Source organism: Ixodes scapularis, unplaced genomic scaffold (genome assembly GCF_016920785.2).
Source record: "Ixodes scapularis isolate PalLabHiFi unplaced genomic scaffold, ASM1692078v2 ptg000658l_1__unscaffolded, whole genome shotgun sequence".
NCBI classification, from domain to species: domain Eukaryota; kingdom Metazoa; phylum Arthropoda; class Arachnida; order Ixodida; family Ixodidae; genus Ixodes; species Ixodes scapularis.
Window position 1 is genome coordinate 852,190 of NW_024610018.1, and position 26,436 is coordinate 878,625.

The 26,436-nt window shown below is 48.8% G+C and overlaps 1 protein-coding gene across 1 annotated transcript; it reads left to right on the forward strand.

The window, feature by feature from the left end:
- The first annotated feature begins 21,506 nt into the window (after nucleotides 1-21,506).
- Nucleotides 21,507-25,142, forward strand: LOC115326824. The gene is made up of 2 exons (XM_040220540.1): nucleotides 21,507-22,640; nucleotides 23,244-25,142. The coding sequence occupies exons 1-2, from the start codon at nucleotides 21,507-21,509 to the stop codon at nucleotides 25,140-25,142; spliced, it is 3,033 nt and encodes a 1,010-aa protein (XP_040076474.1).
- Nucleotides 25,143-26,436: the final 1,294 nt, after the last annotated feature.

Consider the following 26,436-nt stretch of genomic DNA (forward strand, 5'->3'; position numbering starts at 1 on the left):
CTGTAATGCCTTCGGGCTCTGAGAGACATAACGAATGAAATGAATCGAAAAAAAAAATGAAAGCCGCTTACAACTCCCTCTAACGCCGAATTAGAGCGCAGCTCTTGAGGAGGAGGAGGGAAGGGCACTGGGGGGGGGGGGGGTTAAACTAACCAGGTGGGGGTCACGTTACCTTGGGGGTCACGTGACCCCCAATGCCGATGATGTCATCACTGACGTCACTGATGACGTCATCAGTGACGATGACGATGCGGGTACCGATGACGTCATTAGTGACGTCACTGATGACTTCACCAGTGATGATGACGATGACGATGCGAATGTCGGTGACGTCATCAGTGACGTCGCTGATGACGTCATCAGTGATGATGACGATGACGATGCGGATGCCGGTGACGACATCAATGACGTCACTGATGACGTCATCAGTGATGATGACGATGACAATGCGGATGTCGGTGACGTCATCAGTGATGATGACGATGACGATGTGGATGCCGGTGACGTCATCAGTGATGATTACGATGACGATGTGGATGCCGGTGACGTCATCAGTGATGATGACGATGACGATGTGGATGCCGGTGACGTCATCAGTGATGATGACGATGACGATGCGGATGCCGGTGACGTCATCAGTGATGATGACGATGACGATGTGGATGCCGGTGACGTCATCAGTGATGATGACGATGACGATGTGGATGCCGGTGACGTCATCAGTGATGATGACGATGACGATGCGGATGCCGGTGACGTCATCAGTGATGACGATGACGATGTGGATGCCGGTGACGTCATCAGTGATGATGACGATGACGATGTGGATGCCGGTGACGTCATCAGTGATGATGACGATGACGATGTGGATGCCGGTGACGTCATCAGTGACGATGACGTCATCGGGGGGTCACGCGACATCGGCGGGGGTCACGTGACCTCGAGGAGGGGGCCACGTGACCTCAGGGGAGTCACGTGACTTCGGGGGGTCACGTGACCCCCCACGAGGTCACGTGACCTTGGTGGGGGGCTCGCGCGGTGCATTATGGGACATTTCCCATGATGCACCGCGCGGTTACGCCGACGCCGACGGCGACGCCGACGGCGACGCCGCTCAAGCCGGAAACGGGCCCCTAAGAGCTGCGCTCTAAAAAAGTGAAAGCCGTTTACAACTCCCTGTAACACCGAATTAGAGCGCAGCTCTAGAGGAGGAGGAGGGAAGGGTACTGGGGGTGAAGTGACCTGGGGGGGTCACGTGACCTCGGGGAGTCACGTGACCATGCCGATGACGTCATCAGTGACGTCACTGATGACGTCATCAGTGACGATGACGATGCGGACTCCGATGACGTCATCAGCGATGATGACGATGACGATGCGGATGTCGATGACGTCATCAGTGACGTCACTGATGACGTCATCTGTGATGATGACGATGACGATGCGGATGCCCCCCGAAGTCACGTGACACCCCCAGGTCACGTGACCCCCGCCGAGGTCACGTGACCTCCCCGATGACGTCATCGTCACTGATGACGTCATCAGTGACGTCACTGATGACGTCATCAGTGACGTCACTGATGACCTCACCGGCATCCGCATCGTCATCATCACTGATGACGTCATCAGTGACGTCACTGATGACGTCACCGGCATCCGCATCGTCATCGTCACTGATGACGTCATCTGTGACGTCACCGGCATCCGCATCGTCATCGTCATCATCACTGATGACGTCATCAGTGACGTCACTGATGACGTCCAGTGATGATGACGATGCGGATGCCGGTGACGTCATCGGGGAGGTCACGTGACCTCGGCGGGGGTCACGTGACTTCGGGGGGGGGGGGGGGGTCACGTGACCTCGGGGGGTCACGTGACTTCAGGGGGGTCACGTGACTTTGGGTGTCACGTGACCTTGGGGTGACCTTGGGGGTCACGTGACCTTGTGATGACCTTGGGGGCCACGTGACCTTGGGATGACCTTGGTGACGGCGACGGCGACGCCGCTCAAGCCGGGAACGGGCATCTAAGAGCTGCGCTCTAAAAGCCGTTTACAACTCTCTGTAACGCCGGATTAGAGCGCAGCTCTATTCCGGCGTTACAGGGAGTTGTAATCCTCTTGAGGAGGAGGATGGAAGGGTACTAAGGGATAGGATGGTAGGGCACTGAGGGATAGGTGACTCCCTGAGGTCACGTGACTTCGGCGGGGGAGGGGTCACGTAACATCAGGGGGTCGCGTGACCTGAGGGGGGTCACGTGACCTCAGCGGAGGGTCAGGCGACCTCAAGGGGGTAACCCTCATGACCCACGTGAGGGTAACCCTCGTGACCATCGTGAGGGTAACCCTCGTGAGGGTAACTCTCATAACCCTAGAAACCCTTGTGAGGGTAATCCTCGTGAGGGTAACTCTCATAACCCTCGTGACCCTCGTGAGGGTAACCCTCGTAACCCTCATGAGAGTAACCCTCGTTACTCTCGTGTGGGTTACGAGGGTTACTCTCACGTGAGGGTACTCTCATAACCCTAGTAACCCATGGGAGGGTAACCCTCATAACCCTCGTGAGGGTAACTCATAACCCTCGTGACCCTCGTGAGGGTACCTCATGACCCTCGTGACCCTCGTGAGGGTAACCCTCGTGACCCTCGTGAGGGTAACCCTCGTAACTCTCGTGAGAATAACCCTCGTAACCCTCGTGAGGGTTACGAGGGTTGCTACCCTCACGAGGATCACGAGGGTTACCCTCGTAACACTCGCGAGAGTAACCCTCGTAACCCTCGTGAGAGTAACCCTCGTAACCCTCGTAACCCTCACGAGGGTTACGAGGGTTACGCGCGGTTACGCCGACGGCGACGGCGACGGCGACGCCGCTCAAGCCGGAAACGGGCGCCTAAGAGCTGCGCACTAAAAAGAAAACCGACGCCAAGCTCTGCGCCCGAACCCACGGGGTCCAGACAAGCCGGCCGGCTGACTTTGCTTCGAGCCAGCTCCTGGTGAGGGTTCCTGGAATGCGCGATTCCCTGATCCGCGAGGACGCATGGCCTTGTCAAAAAGCTCATTGAACATTGAACGTCCAAGGGTTCGCCTCGCGTCGTAAACAGTTTCAAGTGAAAAGGCTCGTAATTGACATCGACGTCCTCGCGATTCAAGAGACGAAAGTGGGAAGCGACGAAGGAACCGCACACCTGCAGGCGTCTTAGGTTCATTTGAGGTTTGCGTGTAGCGCGCAAACATCTGGGTGATGTATGTTTTTAGAGCGCAGCTCTTAGGGGCCCGTTTCCAGCCTGAGCGGCGTCGCCGTCTCCGTCGCCGTCGCCGTCGCCGTCGCCGTCGGCGTAACCGCGCGTTGCATGCAACAGGTTGCATGCAACCTGTTGCATTCTGTGCAACCTGTTGCATGCAGCTCAGAAAAGATGTAACAGGTTGCATGCAACAGGTTGCATTCTGTGCAACCTGTTGCTTGCAGCTCAGAGAAGATGCAACAGGTTGCATGCAACCTGTTGCATCTCACAAAAAACGCCGCAACGTCGGCGTCGGCGTAACCAAGGTCACCCCAATGTCACGTGACCCCCAAGGTCACCACAAGGTCACGTGACCCCCAAGGTCACCCCAAGGTCACGTGACCCCCCAAGGTCACCCCTAGGCCATGTGATTTCCCGAGGTCACGTGACCCCTCCCCCAGAGTCACGTGACCCCCAAGGTCACGTGACACCCAAAGTCACGTGACACCCCGAGGTCACGTGACCCCCCGATGACGTCATCAGTGACGTCACTAATGACGTCACCGGCATCCGCATCGTCATCGTCATCATCACAGATGACGTCAGCGGCATCCGCATCGTCATCATCACTGATGACGTCGTCAGTGACGTCACTGATACCGTCATCGGTATCCGCATAGTCATCGTTACTGATGACGTCATCGGCATCGTCATCGTCACGTGACTCCCAGGTCACGTGACCCTCCCCCCCCAAGGTCACGACCCCCCCAGTACCCTTCCCTCCTCCTCCTCAAGAGCTGCGCTCTAATTCGGCGTTACAGGGAGTTGTAAACGGCTTTCACTTTTTTTATAAGAAAATCGTTAAATGCGCAAGCGAAATCTGTCATAGCAGACAGCGAAGGTCGGTTTGTAATGTGTGACTGTAATATTAGTAATGTGGACTATAGAATTACAAATGTTTACGTGCCAAATGATACTAATAGAAGGAAAATATTTTTGAACGCATTAGCCCGTACTTGGGTTGCCAAAGCGAGATAATTACGAGGGGGGACCCAAAAGAAACCGAACTAAATTTTTTTTGCACTTATTTATTCCCATTTCAAGTACAAACGTTCAATCTCCTTCAAAGTACTGTCCACTTGCACTAATACACTTGTCTAACCTTTTAATCCATGTGTCGAAACATTGTTTAAATTCATCTTTTGTGATGCTTGACAGCGCCTCCGTCGTTTGATTTCACCTGACGAGCTTTCTTGGAGCGAGGCGAACCTGAAGTCTTCCACTGGCTTGATTGTTGCTTTGATTCAGGATCGTAACCATAGCACCAAGTTTCGTCACCTGTAATAACTTTTGAAAAAACGTTTGGGTCACTTCGGGACTCTTCTTTCAAAGCACAGCATGCTTCCACGCGACCTTGCTTTTGTTCAGCAGTCAGCAGTCGTGGCACGAATTTGGCAGCCACCCTTTTCATTCCCAAATCTTCTGTCAGAATTCGCTGCAATGAACTCCAACTCACTCCCGACAGCTCCACAATTTCGTCAATGGTCCGTCGTCGATCTTCGTTGATGATTGCACGAATTGTTTCAACGTTTTCATGTGTTCGTGCCGTGGAAGGACGACCGGAACGAGGTTTGTCATCAATTGACATGTCACCATTCTTGAAACGGGAAAACCACTCAAACACTTGAGTTTTCCCCGTGGAATCGTCCTTGTACGCCGTTTTTAACAGTTCAATAGTTTGTGTTCCACTTTTTCCGAGCAAAAAACAGAATTTAACCGCCGCACGCTATTCACAGAAATCAGAAATTGCAAAAACGACGCCCACACGAAACACTTGTCACTATAAACCAAGCCGAAACTAATCCTAACCTTCTTCGAGGACGGAATTAGGCCTAATGACTCAGCAATGTTCGCTCTATCAACTCCTGGCGGAAAAACGCGGTACTGCAAAAGCTCTGCTTAAAAAAGAATTAGTTCGGTTCCTTTTGGGTCCCCCCTCGTATACTAGGAGATTTTTACTGTGTTTGTCACGCAAGAGACCGAACTAGTAAGGGGGCGGCAAAGCGATAGTACTACGCAATTTTCAGAGAAAAATGAAAGCCGTTTACAATTCCCTGTAACGCCGGTTGGAGCGCAGCTCCTGAGGAGGAGGATGGAAGCGTACTGAGGGACAGGTGACTCCTTAAGGTCACGTGACCTCATGGGAGGTCGGGTGACATCAAGGGAGTCACGTGACCTCGGGGGAGGGGGCCACGTGACCTCAGAGGGTCACGTGACCTCAGTAGAATCACGTGACCTCAGGCGGTCACGTGACCCAGGGGGTTCACGTGACTCCAGGGGGGTCACGTGATTTCAGTGGGGTCACGTGACCTTAGGCTGTCATGTGACCTCAGGGGTCACGTGACCTCGGGGGGTCACGTGACCTTGACGATGACGATTTGATGACGTCATCAGAGACATCACTGATGACGTCATCAGTGACGATGACGATGCGGATGCCAATGACGTCATCAGTTATGATGACGATGACGATGCGGATGCTAATGACGTCATCAGTTATGATGACGATGACGACGCGGATGCCAATGACGTCATCAGTGAGGTCACTGATGACGTCATCAGTGATGATGACGATGACGATGCGGATGAGGATGACGTCATCAGGTTGCATGCAACCTGGATTGCATGAAACATAGATTGCATGCAACAGGTTGCATACAACTCGTTGTATGCCATTTGCATGCAACAAGTTGCATGCAACACCCGAAGGAACCTGAGGTCCTCCCGAGGTCCTACCGAAGAAACCCGAGGTCCTCCCGAAGGGACCCGAGGTCCTCCCGAAGGGACCCGAGGTCCTCCCGAAGGACCTCCGGTTCCTTCGGGACGACCTCGTGTTCCTTCGGGAGTCCTCGGGTCCCTTCGGAAAAATTTACCCATAATGCACCGCGCGGTTACGCCGACGGCGACGGCGACGCCGACGCCGCTCAAGTCGGAAACGGGCGCCTAAGAGCTGCGCTCTAAAAGACAACACAGCTTAGTTTACAAGATGCCGCGAATTTTCAAAGAATTTATACGAAGTTATGGTTCACACACTATCAGTCTTAAAGTCATGCTCGCATTGACAGGGCGTATGTGTCTATTGAACATCTAACTGGTTACGACGAATATAATGTGCTATGAGTTTTCTTTTCTGATCATGCCTTGGTCTCTTTTACTATCGGAAGGAAAAAAAGCCCAGGTTCAATGGGACCTGTGGAAGCTTAATAACAACCTTCTCGTAGATGATTATTCATTGAAATAGTAGATGAATTGTTCATAAAGAGGCTTAATTTAAGTGCCAGCGCGAGTGAAAAAGGGGAACAGCTTAAACGCGAAGTTACATTCAGCGCAATACAACGATCCAGGGCAACTGAGAACTGAAAGAAAGCTGAGGAAATGTTGCTCCTCGAATATCTACATAGAGTTTCCAAGTTTAATTAAAAAAATAGCGCAAGGACGACGGAGGAAAGAACGAGAGACATGAAAGAGCGCTTCTCTCCTGTCTTTCGTTCTTCCTTTTTTTTATAGACCATTTTATCGTGGGTAGCGCCATTTTGAGAGCGAGAGAGAAAAGGGGAAAGGGCGACCGGCGCTTTCCCCCTTTCTGGTTGTGTAGAAAGAGTGAAAGTCACGGATGAGAGGCTTGGCCGGTGTTGGGTGTCTGCTGTGCCCCAACTTCGTGCGCACTTTCTTTTCTGTTTTAAACTCGCAAACTTAATTAGAGCCACAGGCTTCGATGGCAACAGTCCCCCGGTCATCGGCACACCATTGCTCGGTCATAGGGTGCACGAATAACGAAAGAAAGCGTCGAGTACTGCCCAAGGACCTATGTAGGTTGCAAGAAATCCAGCAAGGCAAGTGCGGCTGCAATGTTTTGAAGCTCCACCACTTTCCGTATGACTGGAAATGATGAACCATTCATAAATTTTTACTAGCAATGGGCCTATTTCAACGTAGCCGTTTTTAGTAATGAACAAGCGATACACGAAACGGGAACCTCAATTAACTTTTGTAAACACCCGGAGCCGCTACAGATCGTTTTGCTGCGCTGCTTTTATCTTGCGTGTCCGTGTTCTTATATTTCCTTGTGGATGAACGACGAAGACGTTCTAGATGTGCTTATATCGAACCGCAGAAAGCCTCAAAGCAACCACGAATTATTTTACTATTTGATGCAATATTTTGAGTACTAACCTCCAATTTCTATCACTGACACGTTCGCTGCGGCTGCTACCCCCGTCGCCGCACTGGCGGATGCCATTACTCAAACAAAGAAACGTGCACACTGGGCTCGAAGACGCAGATCGCAACACACGAGACATACTCTGCAGCGACTATCCAGCAGTTCAAAGCGCCCAATCAACGGAAACAACCCAAACAACCCACCAGCGGTACTCCAAGGAGCGCTTTTGCCGGCTCTCTGGTATCGCGCAGGAGATCGCGATTCAGGAAAACCGATAGAACTACCTTTTCAACAATTTCTAGCCTCACCCGGTGACGGAAATAAGCCTTCAACTAAGTGTTGTAAATGATGAAATCAAGTCAGTCACCACTGCAAATTATCAATATTAAGATAAATTCAGTTACGAAATTTTATAAGCTGAAACAGCAATTATCACGAGAAAACTGGCACGCACCTTGCGAGCGTACCCGATGTGCATCGGCGGTACAGCGTTCGGTGCGCGCTCCATTCACAAGATTTTCCGTGCACAGTCGAGAGGATGGCGTTTAGGAAACGTCTTTTCGGTTTACGGACGCAATCCACTGCCGCCAAGACCGGGGTCATGTGAAAAGCGATGGAGCTTAAAGACATTGCAGCCGCTCTCGCCTTGCCAGATTTCTTGCAAGCTACATTGGTCCTTGGGCAGTATTCGACGCTTTCTGTCGTTATTCATGCACCCTATGACCGAGCAATGGTGTCCCGATGACCGAGGGACTGTTGTCATCCAAGCCCGTGGCTCTAATTAAGTTTGCGAGTTCAAAACAGAAAAGAAAGCGCGAACGAAGTTAGGGCACAGCAGACACCGAACACCGGCCAAGCCTCTCATCCGGGTCTTTCACTCTTTCTACACAACCAGAAAGGGGGAAAGCGCCGGTAGCCCTTTCCCCTTTTCTCTCTCGCCCTCTTTCAGTAAAACGGTCTATAGGGTCTATCTATATAACGTCAGGCTGCTTTTTAATGTCGAGTAACTACAACCAAGCATGGCCGCCGAAAGCAAAGCGGTTATCTTAGTGGCAAATTTCTTTTGCTTTTTTTTCGTAGAGCATATGAATAAACTTTATGTTAGCGGCCATGTTTGGGGCCGATGACTCAGCATCTGAATAGACTAACGTCCAGCAAGCTACTTTCTAAAAAAAAAAAAAAGCTGTTTGATAAATTTTAGAACGTAATTAATATACAAGACATGTTCTCTCTCCCTTATTCTCTTATAATAAAATGCTGAAAATTCTTAATCACAGCAGCATCGTGCCTTGACGACAGAGGCAACTGGCCTTCGGACGTGCCGCGGAGACCCGTCTTGTGGCACGAAGCTCCGGCTGACTGCAACGCACTTGGCTCGGAGAGTGCACCTTCAACTGCGGCGGGTCCTAGTTCGCCAAGTGGGTCAAGTGAAAGCAACGACCATGCTACCACCAATGTTTCAGCAAGTGACACAAGTTTTCATTTACGTTTCTATTTTATTGTTTGAATTCGGTATTTATTAGAACAAAGCACCACCTGTGTCTTCAGCTGTGCATCTAATTTAAACACATAAATGGATTGTTTACCTGCGGACCCACTGTTCTTTGAAATGCTTAGAAACCATCGGCCTTGCCCTTGAGACAATTCCTGTATATTTACTTTCCCCTAGAGCACTCGGGAAGTCAATCTCTAAAGTATACAAGTTGAGCTTGGCAATGCTTTTCCAATATATCGTGCGACTCAAACATTAAGTTGCGACGTGACTATGTGCATGACGTCTCACAAGAAGACGTCAGGCTCAGTGGTACGTCACAGCTTAATTTTTACGGTGAATATTTGCTGTACTTCTCAATTCCCTGTCTTTCTTCGTGGATCACAGTCCTGGACCATCCGAGATACTCTGCGGGGGAGTGGACGACGGGACATTTTTATAGCCAGCAGAAAACGGGCCACCTAGAAGACGGGCCAGCTAGAAAAAGGGCCAGCTAGAAAACAGGCCAGCTAGAAAACAGGCCAGCTAGAAAACGGGCCAGCTAGAAAACGGGCCCTTCCCTCCGTCGTCCTTGCGCTAATTTTTAATTATGTTTACCCAACTAGCCCATCAGATGATTTTGTTGAGTCTCCAAGCTTGAAAGCGAAAATCCTGGTAGATCTGCAGATCAGCTAAATCAAGTGAAGGAAAACATCGCGGAATTAGCGTCTGCGAAATATAAAGGTGCCCTTATACGAGCTCGTGCTGAAAAATATATTTTAGGGGAACGTCCAACTAAACGGGCATTAAGCGCTGGGGCTAAACATGTAAGGGCAAAAAATATAGCCGAAATCGATTAATCCGACCTGCCGAGTCGCCGTCCCGAAGTAATAGAAAAGGCATTCACGGAATATTACAATAGTCTGTTTTGGCGGCAAAAACACGGCAGTGACTCGCAATTGGCAGATTATCTAGCAGAGATGCCAAGTCTAAGTAACGAGATAACCGAGAGACTAAAGGAGCCGATAAGCGTAGCCGAGATTGAGCGAGCGAGTGACGATCTCTCGGCCAAAAAATCGCCGGGGCCTGACGGACTAACGGCCTTCTTTTATAAAAAGTATAAAAGCGTCATTACTAAGCATCTGCTTGCAGTAATAATTGAAGCGGTTGAGACAAAGAAGTTGCCGGTCACATTTTTGAACACACATACCGTACTTATTCCCGAGGACGACGATGAGCAAAAATTAAAGAATGACGGGAACTACAGGCCCATAGCGCTTGGTAATGTCGATTATAAGGTTTTTATGAAAGTTTTAGCTCGGCGATTACGAAACGTTATAAGTGAAATAGTAGACGAGCATCAGACCGGCAGAATAAAAGGGAGATCTATTTTGACCAATGTTCACACTGCGAGGAGCATAGAGCTGTGTGATGAAGAACTAGACCAAGTTACCATGCTCCAGATCGATCTGGAGAAGGCATTTGACCGCGTTCAATATAATGTTCTCTATAAAATATTGGAACATGTGAGAGGTAAAATGGCGTACACTGGGTGTACAACACAATTTATAATTAACGGAAACCTATCGAAACGAATTAATGTCGAATCATCAGTGAAACAAGGTTGCCCATTATCACCTTTGTTGTTGAGCATTTGTCTGGAACTTTTTTGTAGGAATGTTTTCAAAAACAGACTGATAAATCGGATTTCGCCCCAGAACATAGAAGCTAAACTGTTGGCTTATGCAGACGATGTGGCCTTATTTTGTAAAGACAAGAATAGTATTGTAGCAGCGGTAAACGAGGTGAAGTCTTATTTTCAACTAACGGAGGCGGCAGGTAAATTGGAACAAGCAGCGCTGCGGCCTTCGGCATAGCACATGGGCCACGAAACCAGATGACTATCAAGATATGACCTTTCTGCCAACGCCGATCAAGTATCTTGGCGTTCCGCTACAACATTATAAGAAATCAAATACTTACTGATCAACAATTATTCAGGAAACGCGCGAAGAAGCTGGTAAATAGGGCGGATAATAAATGTCCATTTTCACGCGTTCAACCGTTTGTATTATTTTTCTGGTCGCAAGGTTTTGGTATGTACTTCAAGTTTTGGCATGTGCTACGGTAAATATTCACAAGTTGGACCGTGTGTTCGCCGTGTTCATCTGGCGGTCGGGGTGGGAAAGAATCTGCCGCGACAACCTCTTTCGTCGTGCCAGCAAAAGGGGGCTTTCACTATCGCATAAGCAAGTAGATTCACGTTTTTTTTTTTTTTTTCGTTTTTAAGAGGTCAATGTGATCCTTTTCTTCGGGTTGTAATTCAGACCACAATGTCAAATAAGACCCCATCGTTCGTTGTCTCTTCGTGTTGCCGTGAGCAAAACAGTTGTAGCACGATTCCCCCGGTGGCAGTTCCCCCGTCCCAAATGCCCCGTGCCATTTCCCCCGAGTGTCAAAATCCCCGTTGTCAAATTCCCCGTCTTGCCTCCAACCGAGCGCCAACACCCCCGTATCCAATTTCCCCATTTTATAACTTTTGTGTGCCTCTCTATCCAGTGGCAGTCAGTTGATCGAACGACGTTTCATCGACATATCGTTTCATCAAAAGTTTGTTACACCGACAGCTCGGATTAGCTTCCTTTTGTAATAAGTCGCCTGTGTCTGTCGCCGCGAGGTGGCGTGGACGGGTGGTCCGCCTGGATTAACACGGGTCCCTGTGATGCACGTGCGACAAAGCTAGTTTTTTCACGAAACATGGTGTCGATGAAACGAGTGTCGACGAAACAATACGGACGCCCGTTGATCACCTCCGATTTTCTTTGAAACCAACGCACACTGTTATTCCGTGATCCTGTGTCAGTTCAGTGCTTGACAATACTGCAAATTATGGGAGATTTATTAACATGTTAATGTATACAGTTTTGTTGAAGCAATGTCCACTACTTAGATACCGCAATATCGCTGCACCAGCCTCAGGAACTCTTGAATGTTGAGCTCTCCATTGGACAGACGCTGCTCGAGCTTCCTGATGGCTTCGTCCTTCATCTCCCACTTTTTTTGTCGCTTTCGGGCTTGGCCGCCGTTGGATACCTGGAGGAGGGTGACTCTGCTAGTGGCCTCGTCCCGCTTGATGTGCTCCACGAAAGTGTAGACATTAGGGTGCGCTTTCCCGATGGTGTTGTTAATTTTTCTGTAAATAAAAAGCAGAAGGATTACAACTCCTGGTAAATAAGCATTCAGATTTTTTTATAGCAAATTCATACCATATTGAAAAATGAACTGACCGGTGCCAGGCCTCCTTTAAGCGCGATCCAAACCAACGCGTCTTTTTGCGGCTGTATAGGTCGTGCGCGCCCCGGATGTGAAGCATTTCGTGACGTTTTTGCTGTTTCCGGCGCGCTTTCTGAGTCAGAACCGTGCGGTTTGGTTTGGACGGTGCCAGCTTCGGGGGGGGGGGGGGGGGGGGGGGGGGGGGGGGGGGCGAGCGCGCACGCAGGCACGAGCGCCCTCTGGCGGTGAAATGACGACCAATCGAAATGCAGCTTTGGTCCCGAGCGAGTGTCCAATGAAAATTAATCTGTGGGATCGTTGCGCTGGCTGCGCCTGGTTGCGCCGTCGGCGCCGTCCTTGTTTTCATTCCTTTGCTTTCGTGATGGCGTTTCGTGAGGATCCAACGTACGAAGCTGGGATTGCTGAGCTAATGAACCTTTGTGTGGGAGGTAGTACGTCAGCAATGCAAGAACCGTCAACATGACTCGGCAGACTGCTTTTGCGGCTGCATGTGAGCAGTACTTGAGTATCAGCAAAAAGCAGCGAAGGGCAATCTGCACGCTGTTGAGGTCTAGAAAGACGCTCGGCGAGTACGCCACCACTGTGCGACAGATGTACCAGGACCCCGACGGTCGGGACTTCTTCGAGTCTTCCCGTATGTCAAGAGCCAGGTAAGTTATGCTAGCTTTTATTTGGTATGTTTAGTATATTTTTCATCATATGTACCACCGCATAAATATTCACGTGAAGCGTGCACCATCTCAGTGAAATAAGGCACTGTACTTTCGCGAGACGGCAAATTCACAAGGTTTATACGTCTAAACGCCTGGCTGACTACATGAAGGTACTTTGCTTCCCACTACCCCCGCTCTCGCGACCGCGTGCGAGACAAGAACAAGCGTTTTCTTTGCCTTTAGCGGTGTGTACTACCAGGTACTATCACGTGGGTTTAAAGGCACGTGAACACCGCAGGTATACTCGCTACACTAGCTGTCTGGGCCGGTTTTCTCATCTTGCGGCCGCGGCCAAGAGGGATTTTTACGTCACGTGACCAGCTCCGTGGGGACAAGGAAGTACCTAGCGTCCCTGCCTAATGGCGGAGAGATCCGCATCGCTTCAAGCACAAAAGCCTAATTTCGCTCGCAGAAACTGACTGCAGGAGCTTTCAACTGGAATCTAATTGACCGCCCCTTTATACTGTAGGAGCGGCAGGTAAAGTTACGGCCAGGGAGGGCAAATAGGAGCCAAAATAAAGAAAAAACCTCAAGAGATAAAAGCGGTAGCAGTATTCTTATATACCTCCTCCGGCGCCGCGCCTCGCTCCTTCTGTAGTGGTCGAGAGGTTAAAGGGGCACTGACACATCAAAATCATATTTTTTATTATTATCCGAAACGGTCGAAAACGATGCCGGGACATTACCCTCAAAATTTGAAATTTGGGAATTCAGTATTCGTGAAGTAAAAAAACAATTTCCAAATGCCGAATTCGAAGTTCCCGCGCGATCGGCGCCGGTGCCTTGACGTCAAAAATTGCGGAGACCTGAGAGTCCCCTTTCCTGTCACCACTCCCTGCTGTTGCCATGGCGACCCAAAGCGAGGAGGAAAGGAGCGAGCGCCGGCTAGCGCCGGCGTTGCGGCGGACCGGTTTTGAGCGGTGTCGCCTGTTTTCCGTTGGAGGATACAAATCCAGGAGACGGCACCACAACGAACTCCCGATTTTTGGTATTTCAAAAAGAAGGGCCGTAGTGCGTTCGCAATTGCGTTAAAAAACATGTTTTAGGATTGCCGTCATTAAATGTTATAAAGATGCCGCCTACAAAGCTTCTAAATTTCCTGATTTTTGACGTCACCGATCAAAAGAAGCGAGGAGGCGAGAGGCGGGAAAATCAAACGCCAAAAATAAAAAGGCGCGCGTGCGCGCGGGAAAATTTTTTTTCGCGATGCGGTTTTTTTTTGCGTGTCTATGGCTGCAACTTGCATCGTTTTAGACAATAAAAATAAATACGACCTTTGGGGTGTCAGTTCCCCTTTAAAGCGCCGGTACTTGTCGTCGCGGCGTGGAAGTTTCGGGTTCATATCGCGCTACGTACTTCTTTTTTTCTTTTTCCTGTATTTTGCACGTGTCTTACTTTTGAACTGTGATCCGTTTTAGGAAATCATCCCCTTACACTACTGCGCCTTCACGGTTTTTACTGTTAGTCCCACCTGTTCATCGAAACATAAGGAAGAAAAAAAAAAAGATCAACGCAAGTTAACGCGCTAATACAATCATTTCATAATGTTCATTAAAAGGAAACCAAGATAAAAGCATCGGTATGGCTTTCACACAAACGGAGCCGAAACAAGCATCCTTTCCCCAGCAACTACAATTTTATCTGTTTTTAAACAACTCTCTTGCTACGATTTCTTTCAATAACAAGAGATGCCTATTTAGGGCTAATAAAAACTGCAGTTGTGACAATTAAAAAGAAAACTTAAAAAAACAAGCAAAAGGAAAAAAAAAAAGTCTAGCAGCTGTGGATACATTCATTGAGCGAAATCCCACAGGCAAGGCAGGAAGTCAAACGTCTGAGAAAGTAGTACAACCGAAATAAAAGAGATCATACTTTTACTTGCATGGAATGTGAAAAAAGTATATTTATACTCTTTAAATTTTGTTGTGGCAATCGTTTTGTAATATTAACACATTACTTGTTGAATTTTAGTTAGAATAGCAGACGATCACAACCGAATGCAAAAATGAATCAGGCGTCGACCATTGCAAACCCTCTCTCTAATGCGAACACCTAAAATGACTTTGTATCAAGAAATGGAATTAATTATAATTAATTCCATATCTTTTATAATTATAATTAATTCCGATTGAACATGTGGGACTAACAGTAAAAACCGTGTAAGGCGCCGTAGTGCAAGTGGAGGATTTCCTAAAAAGGATCACAGCTAAAAAGTAAGACACGCGCAAAATACAAAAAAAAAAAAAAAAAGTTCTTAGCGCGATGTGAACCCGGAACTTTCACGCCGCGACGTCAAGTACCGGCGCTTTAACCTCCCGACCATTGCAAAAGCGCGTGGCGTCGGCGCCGGCGGAGGTATATAAACGTACTGCTACCGCTTTTATCTCGTGTGGGTTTTACTTTATTTTGGCTCCTATTTGCCCTTCCTGGCCGTAACTTTACCGGCCGCTCCTACAGTATAACGGGACGGCCAATTGTACTCCAGTTGAAAGTCCCTGCAATCAGTTTCTGCGAGCGACATTAGGCTTTTGTGCTTGAAGCGATGCGGATCTCTCCGCCATTAGGCAGGGACGCTAGGTTCAAAGGTTGGTTGTATTGTGCGTAGATCAAAGGTAAATACATTAGAAATATTACAGAGGGTGGTCCCAGAGTCAGAGACTGGAAAGGGACCTCCTGTTAATGGTAGCAATAATAATAAAACAAATTTACAGCAGTCAGAATAGAAAATAAATTATGACATGAATAAGTGAAACACAGAACTAATTCAGTGATATAAAATGAACAAAATGACAATAAGTTAAACACTCATAATAATTATAAACTTATAAATAAAATAACACTGAATAAACAGAGCAAGGTTGGAACAGTTGGAATTGCAAATCAATTTTGAGAATAAGTGAAATGCAGTACTAATTACAATAATATGAGAGACAAAACTTCCTTGTCCCCATGGAGCTGGTCACGTGACGTAAAAATCCCTCTTGGCCGCGGCCGCGGCTGCGGCCGCAAGATGAGCAAACCGGCCCTGGTGTTTTCTTTTCACTGCATAACACCAGCTGGCCGCGGCACTGTGCTTCTTGGTTTGGCTCGTTGCTGAAAGCGTTGAGGGTGTTCCTCGCTCACAGCTGTCTTGAGCCACAAGGCATGCTTGCTTTTCTAACCGCATGTCTTGGTTGTGGGTCTGAGGGTGCTTGCAGGTAAGTCAGGTATAATGTTTGTTTTGCACGCGTGTAAAGAGATTGCGAGCTTCCCTGTGAGTGTCGGGTTGACAGTCTCAGATGTTTTTTTTTCTTTGTGTTCATTCCTTATCTCGCCAAGGCACTCTGCTATTCGGAGATTCGTGTGCTGCAGCGCGACAGGGATCTTACTCGACCACAGCTGTATCGGGCCTGAGGTTTGCTTTAAAATGCATGCGCTCATGTTTCCTGACAATGTCTAGGCACTTCAGTTGCAGCCGTTTCTTGGTAGCAGCACGGGTTCAGTAAGCTTGGGTTACTCTTGCGAGTAACTGAGTAAGAGAACTGAGCACTTCGTCGACTGCTCAGTTCCGTATTGTGTGTCTAATGCTTGCTTCTCCTTGTTTCTTTTTATGTGTATTTTGCAGGTACGGGCCTGGGGCTCTCGGCAGAGCCTGACTGCTAGAGAATGCGTCTGCCAATTGGTGGATGGGAGTTGTTTATCACAATGGAGATCCATCTTTATCGAGCATCATTGGTGTACACACTGTGGCCAAGAATTTGTTGCCTTGACTAAACGTTAGTAGTGCGAGAAATGTTTGTCGCACAACCAATGAACCGGAACTCCATTTTGGTAGACTTGACGCTTGCACCCGCAAACCAACAGGCATGCAGGTTCTGCTAAAAGTCTTGCCGCGACGTCATTTTGCTCCCCCCCCCCCCCCTCCATTCCCCAAGACCAGCACGGAATAAAGACATTTCTATACGGTTACTTTCTGGTTCGTTTACCTTGCCTTGGCGTTTGGGTTCATGTAATGATGGAAGTGCCGGCATTTCTTGAAGGCTAGAAAGACTGCGGAGTGCACAAAAAACTTGTCCTGGGGCAGCCGACATGCAGCTCTATTCGGTATAAAATAGCTTTATGCGTGATTAAGATGAGCGAAGTGTGTTGCTATGTTTAAATTGTAGGCACATTTTATATTTCAATGACATTGAGCTGAAACATTGCGCTTTCAACGTAATAAATGGTAAAAAGTTTGTACCTCTACAACTTCTGTGTTTTGTGTCTTAACTTAAAGGCTCCTAAAAAGTTAGTAGCATCCCCGCATAAAAGATGTTATAATTTCTGTGGTTCCACCACTATGCAGATTGTTCTGCAAAGGTAGCGCACAGTAAAAGTGATGTTATGTAGATCTTGGCATATTCCAGTAATTTGAACACTTTTCTTTATTGGTTTCAACTATAAAGTTTCCGAGACATGGGAGGCAGCTTCCATGAGAGGGCATCTCGAAAACGGATATGGTTGGCCTTTAAAAAGGTTGTTTGAGAAGGTTTTTCCAGGGCTGTCAGAGTGGTTGACTATGGATGATAAGTAACATTACCATCATAGAGGACGTGCGACACAAGGCTTGCAGAACAATGTACAGCAACGGGGCTGCCATGTACTGGCCAGCAGTCTTGTGTACCAAATCCTCTAAGCTAATATTGTTACAATCCTTCCCCAGTCACTTTATCGGGCAGGTCCGGCACCACAAACATCGGGTTGTTGGCGGGCAGTCGATGGCTTGTTGGCTGTAGGAAGAGAAGAGAGGGTGTGGGATGTCACTCAAAAGGAAATGTGTTCCTTTATAATGCCCGAGTCCCACTAGAGCGACAGACAGAGACAAAAGACAGCGACAAGCCTCAAACCAGAGTCTTTCGCGATTTGACAGGCTTTGTATAATAAAAGAGGCTATGCTCGAACACGAGCATCATGCACGCGAGGGTACCTTCGGCAAGCTCAGGTGCTTCCACTTTGTCTTTCAGATGTCGTTTGGAGAGAAATATGTTGATTCTAGTGTAGGACAAGCCTGATATACTCATGCAGAATCGTGAAAAAAACGACAAAAATGACATTGGCAATTGTAATGCTTCGTGGGCAACGAACAGCACACACAAAACGCATGTCCGAAGCACTTGCACAACAAATTTAGTCCCCCACTTAAAAATGAGTCGCCAAGCTCTCAAGAAAAGGACTATAGTATGTTCACTGCTAGGCTGACAGGGCGGTAGAAGCTACATGCTCATGGGAACAATCAACAATAGGTCGCCATGCATACAGCGTGGTCATACTCTCCGAGTCGTCAAGGGGCATAGAGTGGATCAGGCACTGAGGGACAGGCGACTGACTGATCTAAAGACAGAGAGTACATAGCTTTCACTGCCCATCAACTTAGCAGCGAATCAAGTACAGCCATTTAATACCGATCTCACTAACATCTGCCATGTGTACGATGCTATGTATACTTTGTGGGCCAATTGGAACAAATGTATAAAACAAGAATCGTAAAAATTTATTTTGGGCGGTATGGTACTGTAATTTGTCATTTCGTGTCGAGAAGTATTTTTTAAAATTCTTGGCTGAATCGCAAGTTGAAGGACCCAAATGGAGTTCAGCCTTGTCCATACAACCGAGAAATAACTTTTTTGTGCGGTGAACAATAAGAGGAATAAAGGCGACGCAGTGATCATCTTCCTTCCTTCTCATTTTTGGTTGAAACAACCGTCAAAACAACGCAAAGACGTGAAAAAATAACAAAAAAACATTTGGGTATCTAAAAATATTACGGTCTTCGTCTGTCGATTTTTCAATGTTTTTTTTTTCTGAATATTGTTACAAAACAACCCAACGTCATCACATATCAAGTAAACGATACGCGCAACAAAAAGTGCGAAAACACGATGTCAGGGGATGCAAAACCGCACTTACAGCGCACGATGTCGAACAGACGAGCGATCTCCTCCAAGATGTTCTCCCGTTTTGGGTTGTCTTTGTCGTCGCGCCGAAGCTTCCCGTACAGCCAAGGGTACTTCTGGACGAGCTCGAGCAACTGAAAGCACTTGCTTTGGTCATCAAAGACGGCAGCGTCTGCGGCCTTCTACGCAGCTTCTTCTTGCCTCTGCGCGTCCGCAGCAGCCTTCTTTTCGGTCACCTTCATTGCGTCGGAAACGGGGAGAAGTTCGTAGATGCAGCAACACGGGCCATACCGCCATACTCGCAGGCAGCTGCGAAGATAATCTGCTTCGGCTGCGGCGGCTGCGCCGCTGCGCTGGCTGCGCCAGGACGGTGAAGATACGCGGAGCATGCCCTCCACCGATTGGCCGGGAGACAGGAGCGCCCTACTACGTCACCGCACGTTTTTGTGCGCGTTGAGAAGGGAGTTGAAATCAACCAACTTTTTTATGCGCGCTCGGAAGGAGCGAAGAACCGGCGCGACGTCACGAAATACGTCACATCCGGGGCGCGCACGACCTACAGCCGCAAAAAGAAGCGTTGGTTTGGATCACGCTTTAGGTTGTTTGTCCGGGCTCCGCTGTTTTGGTGGTGGTTCCACTGCTGGGTGTCGTAGTTTCCTAAGAGCCAAGTATCCTCGAAGTACGGGATAAGTTGTGGGACTCCAAGGGCTGGTGGTGCAGTTGCCTTCAAACCCCGCCAATCAATACGTACGAACGCTGGCGGGACAAAGGCCAAACTGATTGTCTGGCGTACAAACATCGTTACCGAAGAATCTTCCTGGTAAGCCTTGGCAAGTCCAAGTTCTTGAACCTTCCTCCAGATTGCTTGAAGTGAAAATGGCAACCCTAGTGCCGGATTCCAGGAAAAACGAAAAGAAAAGCCTGGATAAGGGCCAGTTCAAAGTCCGTACGGACAACGCTGAGTGACAGAGGTGCACGAAGAGCGTCCAACGGTGTCTTGAAGTTCGTGAAGGCCGACACATATACTTCTCGAGACTTTCCAGGTAGAAGAAAGTAGGCGATGTTGAAGCTCAAACCCTCTTTGACGGCGCTTATTGTGACCAGTTGATAAAACAATGACGGGCAGGAGAAGAACGTGCCATCGATGAACACTTCAACCATTTCCGAAAAATGAAAAAGCAGCTCCTGCGTGCAAAAGCAAAGAACACGGCGTGCACTTATGCTGACGTCGAACAGCAGGAAGTCTCGCTTGTCGAGTGTCTCCGTATGTATCTTCCAAGGTTTATCTCGGCCATGTCCCTTGGTAGGCTCGGTTGCTGCTTTCTCTTCTCCCTGCTTTCTCTCCTCCCTGTACACGCTCTCAAAAGTCGCCAGCTCAGCCATCACCGTGTCGTCAACCTAGAACAAATTGGTCCCGTCACAAACAAGGTTCAATCGCGGACACCATGAACACGTATACGCGTGTAATAAAGCATTGTATGTAAAGACGAGACAATGTTTTTGCTTACTTGACCCACAAGGCTCAAGATCTCTCTGCTGTTCACTTGCGGTGCTGGCAAACGCGGCTCCGACCTAACCCTTTGCATCAATGCATTCTTCAGTCGCGCTTCCCGAAGTTGGCTGCTATCGGGTGGATGGTTGTGCCCTGAAACACATCGACGTGATGATAATGAAACGCCGCAGCAGATTTTAGCCTCATTCATTCAGTGCCCTTCATGCTGAACAGCAATCCGAGAGTTTGCGAAAGTAAAAAAATAAAGTCATTAGCTCACCTTGTGTTGTCTTGACGACTTTTCCGTGCTTCGTGAGAACTGCTGCTTTGCAGTTATTTGTCCAGTATTTAGCACATCTCCAGGCAGTTTTCTCACCTTGGTTCTTCCGCTGAAAGCAATAGTTAAATCCGTCTAGTATTAAGGCCTCCTTCCCTTTTTCCGTTTTTAAAAATTCGACCTCCATCTCCTGCATCTCAACCTCGTCTGGGAAGCATCCAATGTTGAAAGTTCCTTAAATAGAACTCACCTGGTCGCGTTCGAGGTTTCTTTGTTCTTGTTGACCCTCGATATGCACTTTTTCTTTCGTCCCGTAACGAGAGTTGGGGGCAGAGGACGGGGGGAACTGATAAGGGGATGGGGGCACGGGGTTTTTGGAACCCGGGGGAAATGAGGTCGGGCGAGATAACGCGGGGAATTTGCTGCGGGGATAGACACGGGGGAATCGGGGTTGGGTTATTTCGTGCACCACCCAGCAAAGCAGAGTCGTTAGTTTTCTTGGGGAAGTCACTAAAGGCCCTGTCACATTGAGGAAACACGGCGGAAACATGAACAAGGGGTCAATTCGAATTCCTCCCAACCCAGGAAAGCCAACAGTTGACTCCAATGAGAAGATTGCAGCGCCAAACTGGATCCCAGAATGGGCCCAGCGCACGAAGGCTAAGTCCACCGAACTACCAGACTGGAGGAAGGAAGTACAAACACTCGAAGCAAGGTTCGAGAAGCAAGAATTCAAAATCGCCAAATTCGAGAAAAACGTGGAAATGGGATTTAATATGGTATTCCAAGTACTCGGAGAGATTAAAAAGGAAATTGCTGAACTCAAGCGTAGCAGATAGAACTAACGAACCCGGACAGACCAAGATGGTGGCACCGACACGGATCCTACAGAGGAATTGCAACATGTTCTCGGCAAGAGCAGCGGAGCTCAAGCTCCGCTTCGAAAGAAATGCGCCACCAGAAATTCTGCTACTGCAGGAGACTAAAACACCGGACATGGCAATCACCGGCTTCAACGTTTACCTAACTCCGACCATCAAATCTAAGCCAAGCTGCAGGGAGAAGAATCCCATTGAAAAGAAAGGATGGGTGGCAGTTTGCGTACTCCAAAACATACCACAGACGCAGCTAGACACCACTGCACTCTGCTCGGACAAGAGGGAGGTAGTTGCTGTCCGACTAAAGCGAGGTAAACTCAAACTGGTGGTGGCATCTGTCTACATAAAGCCCAATACCACCCTAAAAAATGGAGAGACGGCAGAATGGATCCGAAAGCTATCCGAGCTGGCGGATGGAGACCCACTGATTGTCGGAGGGGACTTTAATGCACAACACCCCGAATGGGGATACGACACCAACACAAAGAAAGGCCGAGACATCATCGCAGCCATGCAAACAGCCGGGCTTGAACTCCGCAATGAACAAGGGGTCAAGACACGACTAGCCAAACAACAACGCCAGAAGGACACTACACCAGATCTCACGTGGGCCACAAAGCGCCTCGACACCCAATGGACACCAAGGAGGGACACACAGGGCAGCGACCACTACCCCATCGAAGTCACAGTCACACACCCAAGTGGGCGGAAAGATAAGGAGCTTCGACCGATCATCAAATGGGACGGATTCCGGGAGCTAATTCTAAGCATCCTGGAGCGGCACGAAGACATCGAGGAAAGCATCTGCAAGGCGATGAAGGAGGCAAGAACCCACGTTAATGTCAAACAAGGCGATCCGACACCGGACACCCACCTTCTGAACCTATGGGCCAGTAGACTACAAGCGTTAACAAGATTCAGGAGAAGCAGGGCGACGGCGCATAAGATCAAGCTCAACAAAGCGACTGCCATGGCTATGAAATACTCCAAAGAGCTATGCCGGCATAAATGGAGAAGCCACTGCGCATCATTCAACGCACGTACCGGACTCGGAAAGGCCTGGCGGACTTACAGGGGGATGAACAAGAACAAACGCAAGAGCCGGAACGCGGCACAGAACCTTGCGCTTCGCCTGAAAATGACGGAGGAGGAGCTGCCGGTAAAAGCAAGTCAGATATTTTTCCCGCATATCACGGCGGCAAAACAGGGAGGCAAAAAACGCTCAAAGAGCTGGGCTGCAAAACCACCAAAAGAACCGGGAATGGACGAACCTTTCAACATGGGGGAGCTGCTTGATGCCATCCACTCAGCCAAACAAGGAAGCGCACCCGGACCCGACGGGATAGCATATACGGCTCTTAGTAACCTCCCAGGCGAGGCCAAAGAAGAGCTATTGAAGAAATATAACGAAACATGGAAGAAAGGAAAGATCCCTGACTCCTGGAAGATCTCTTGGGTGACACCAATACCTAAACCCGGAAAGACGCAGGATAGAATCGAAAATTTCAGACCAGTTTCACTAACGTCCAGCATCTGCAAAGTCTTAGAGAAAATGGTCCTGCAGAGGGTACAATGGTATCTCGAGACCTACGACGGGCTGGACCCGAGGCAAACAGGATTCAGAGAAGCCATGGGAACACCAGACAGTCTCAAGCTGCTATACGAAGACGTGATGGCAGACAAGAAGAGCATAGATCCAAGACTTGTAGTTGCTCTTGACATAAAACAAGCCTTTGATGCCGTTCCGCATTGGGTGGTGAAAGAAGGAGCTAAGAGATGTGGACTAAGGGTCAGAGCGCTAAAATTCATCAAAGACTTTCTGGCCAATAGGAGGTTTAAGGTGAAAATCGGGAACACAATGGGCCCGGAGACACTCAACAACAGAGGCGTACCACAGGGGGCAGTGATATCGCCCACATTATTTAACATGGTAATGGCAGATTTACCAACGAGACTGCGACGCATTGAAAACCTCGGGTTCACAATATACGCGGATGATGTCACATTGTGGACGAAAGGAGGCTCGCTGGGAGACCAGGAGTTCACCATGCAACGGGGCATCGACGAAGTTGCAAAGTACTTGGAGGAAGTCGGGATGGAGCCGTCCCCTGAAAAAACCCAATACATGGTCGTTGCGAGACCAAAGGACCACAGAAAAGGGATTGCACAGCAAGTGCAACTTCAACTCATGGGAAAAGAACTAGAACGGCGTCCGAGCATAAAAATCCTCGGAGTTACATTTGAAGAAACAGCTGGGAGTACCAAATGGCTACCCGAACTGAGGAAGGTATGGGACCAGGCTCTGAAATTGATTCGTAGGACAACGAGTAAATCGTGGGGGGCGGACGAAAAAGCAATCCGGACCATGGCAGAAGCCCTCCTCACATCCAGAGCGCTCTACTGCTGCAACTGGATGAACCTCACCAAGGCTCAGTGGAAGCAAATTGAAAGACTGAACAATCAAACCATGAGAGTGGTAACTGGACTACCGAGATACACACCCCTCGACGAACTAAGGAAATATGCAGGAATGAACAAGATAGAGGAGAAAGCAGAGTCACAACAAATCGCACACTTTCAACGCCTCGAAAGGACTAAACATGGGCGAAGACTATTGGAAATCCTAGGATACTCCACGGAAGGTAGGCCCCCGATCGAGGAGGCTTCCCCACCATGGCAAGACATAGGCGTAACTGATCACAAGCCAACATTCAAGGGACAAGGAACTAAACAGAGAAAATTCGCAGCCAAGAAACACGTCCAGTGGCTCGCGGAGAACACTGAATGTAAGGAAATAAGGTACACGGATGCCGCGAAGGACGACGGGGCTGCCGCAGCAGCCTTTGTCGACATTGCGAGGGACAGGACCTGGTCAGAGAAGCTTCCAACGCAGACCTCGGTTAAAGAGGCTGAACTGCGTGCAATTTTAGCCGCAGCCAAAGATATCCGTGAAAGAATCGACCCAGGTAACAGGGCCTGGATCTTCACCGACTCTCAGACGGCACTGAAAGCTTGCCGCAGCTGCAGAACGAGAAGCAGAACGGTCAAGAAGATCAAGAATATTGCGGAGGAGCTCAGGAAGCTGGATTCCAACTTAACGATCGAGTGGCTACCCGGACACAACGATATCCCGGGGAACGAGAGGGCTCACCAGGCCGCAGCGGAGGCAGCTAGCAGCACCAGCTCCGCGCCAGGCCTTACCTCTCGAGTCGAAAAGACGAATGAAATGTCAATAGACCCAGATGAAATGGCCGAGCAAGCCAAAGAAGGGAGGAAACTGTACCTGAAGGGTCTTCTGCTAACAGAGGAAGACCCGATACCACCAGGGTACACGAGATGGGAGACGGTTCGGCTACGGCGAATCAGGACAGGGACGGCACTAACTCCAGCGAAAAAAGCATCCTTCGGACTGAAGGACCACGAGGACCCAACGTGCAAGACATGCACAGAGGGATCCATGGCAACGACGAAACACGTGCTCTGGGAATGCAAAGGCCTGGAAGACTTTAGAGTAGAGTCATGGGACTCGCTACCCAGCGAGAAAAGGCCCACGAACCTTGAAGACTGGACCCACCCCAAGGGACAGCCGCAGCACAGAAAAGAAATCCTGGACTCTCTGATCAGCTACATCAGGGACTCTGGGGTCCATCACTTCATCTAGATTTATTCATTGTCACTTACCCTTTCCTATAAATCCATACATTCCTTTTCCCTCTCGCCTCAGGGACGCCAACCCATTGACGAGTGAACCTTTCATTAAATAAATACATGTTCTCTCTCTCTCAAGGGGCGAGCGGAGCCAGCGGATCTGAGCCTAGCCGCCTATACTTCGTTTCAGCTTCGGTCCAGACGCAGCCGATGCTACAAGCGCGAGCATCTGGCCCAGAACAGTGCTTGCACTGCACGGGCGCGCGTGCTTGGCAGGGATGCTGAAAGCCTGGAGCTCGCGCTTGTAGCTTAGCCGAGCCGGCCGGGCAGACGAGGGCGAGAGAGAGAGGGATGCAGCACGCAGGAGAGGAGGCAATTTGTGTTCTTCCAACACGCTTTCTCGGTGTGACAGGATGTTCCCCGAGTGTTGGAGAACAAGTTGGGAACCATGGTTTTCGGACGACAGCAACATGTTTCCGGACTGTTGCTGTTTCCGCAATGTGACAGGGTCCCCGAAAACATGTTTTCCTCGTGTTGAAGGACAAAGTTCTCCGACTGTTTCCGCAGTGTGACAGGGCCTTAAGGCTTTTCGTTTTCTGTGCGTTCGTTTTACTCTTGAATATTTGTCAAGTGTCACGCAAAAGCGCTTAACGAGAGATATTATTGAAACTATTGTTGCAGTCCCAGTGTACAGTTCCCTATTTTATGCTGGCCTAGGACAGGATGTTTTATCTAGAGTGAAAAATATGTCAGTTTCACCTGCTGTCAAAACATTTTTTTTTACGTTACACACGAACACACTCCCCGTAAAAACTTGGCTTAAACAGAAACACCTTTTTGTTCCTTGGGGTGTGGATAGCTTTCTGTGTAATAAGGAAGAAACTATTGGGCACGTTTTCTTAAACTGCTGGGATGCTTTTTTTTATATTGGGACGTTCTCCAGCGAACCATTAAAAGGGAACTTCCTTTAAGTCCGCATGGCATTCGGTTCCTTCCCGTCGAAAAAGATAATAAGATCCCTACTTACCTTGTCATGCTCCTGGCCTGCATGAAATATGGCGATGCAGAATGGCCGTGAGACATGCGGACGTTGATGCGCGTCATGTACGTATATATTTTATAATTTGTTCGCGTCATGAAGTCAGTGTACCCCACGTTAGAATGTCCACCTGACTGGACCGCGATTCTGGGCGTTCTCGAGACCGTGAAAGAATTTTAAAATGTATACACGCGCATAGTTTGGTGTGTATATGTATGTGATTTTACCATTTTTACTCCTTTCTTGTATTACATGCCAAAGTAGGCTA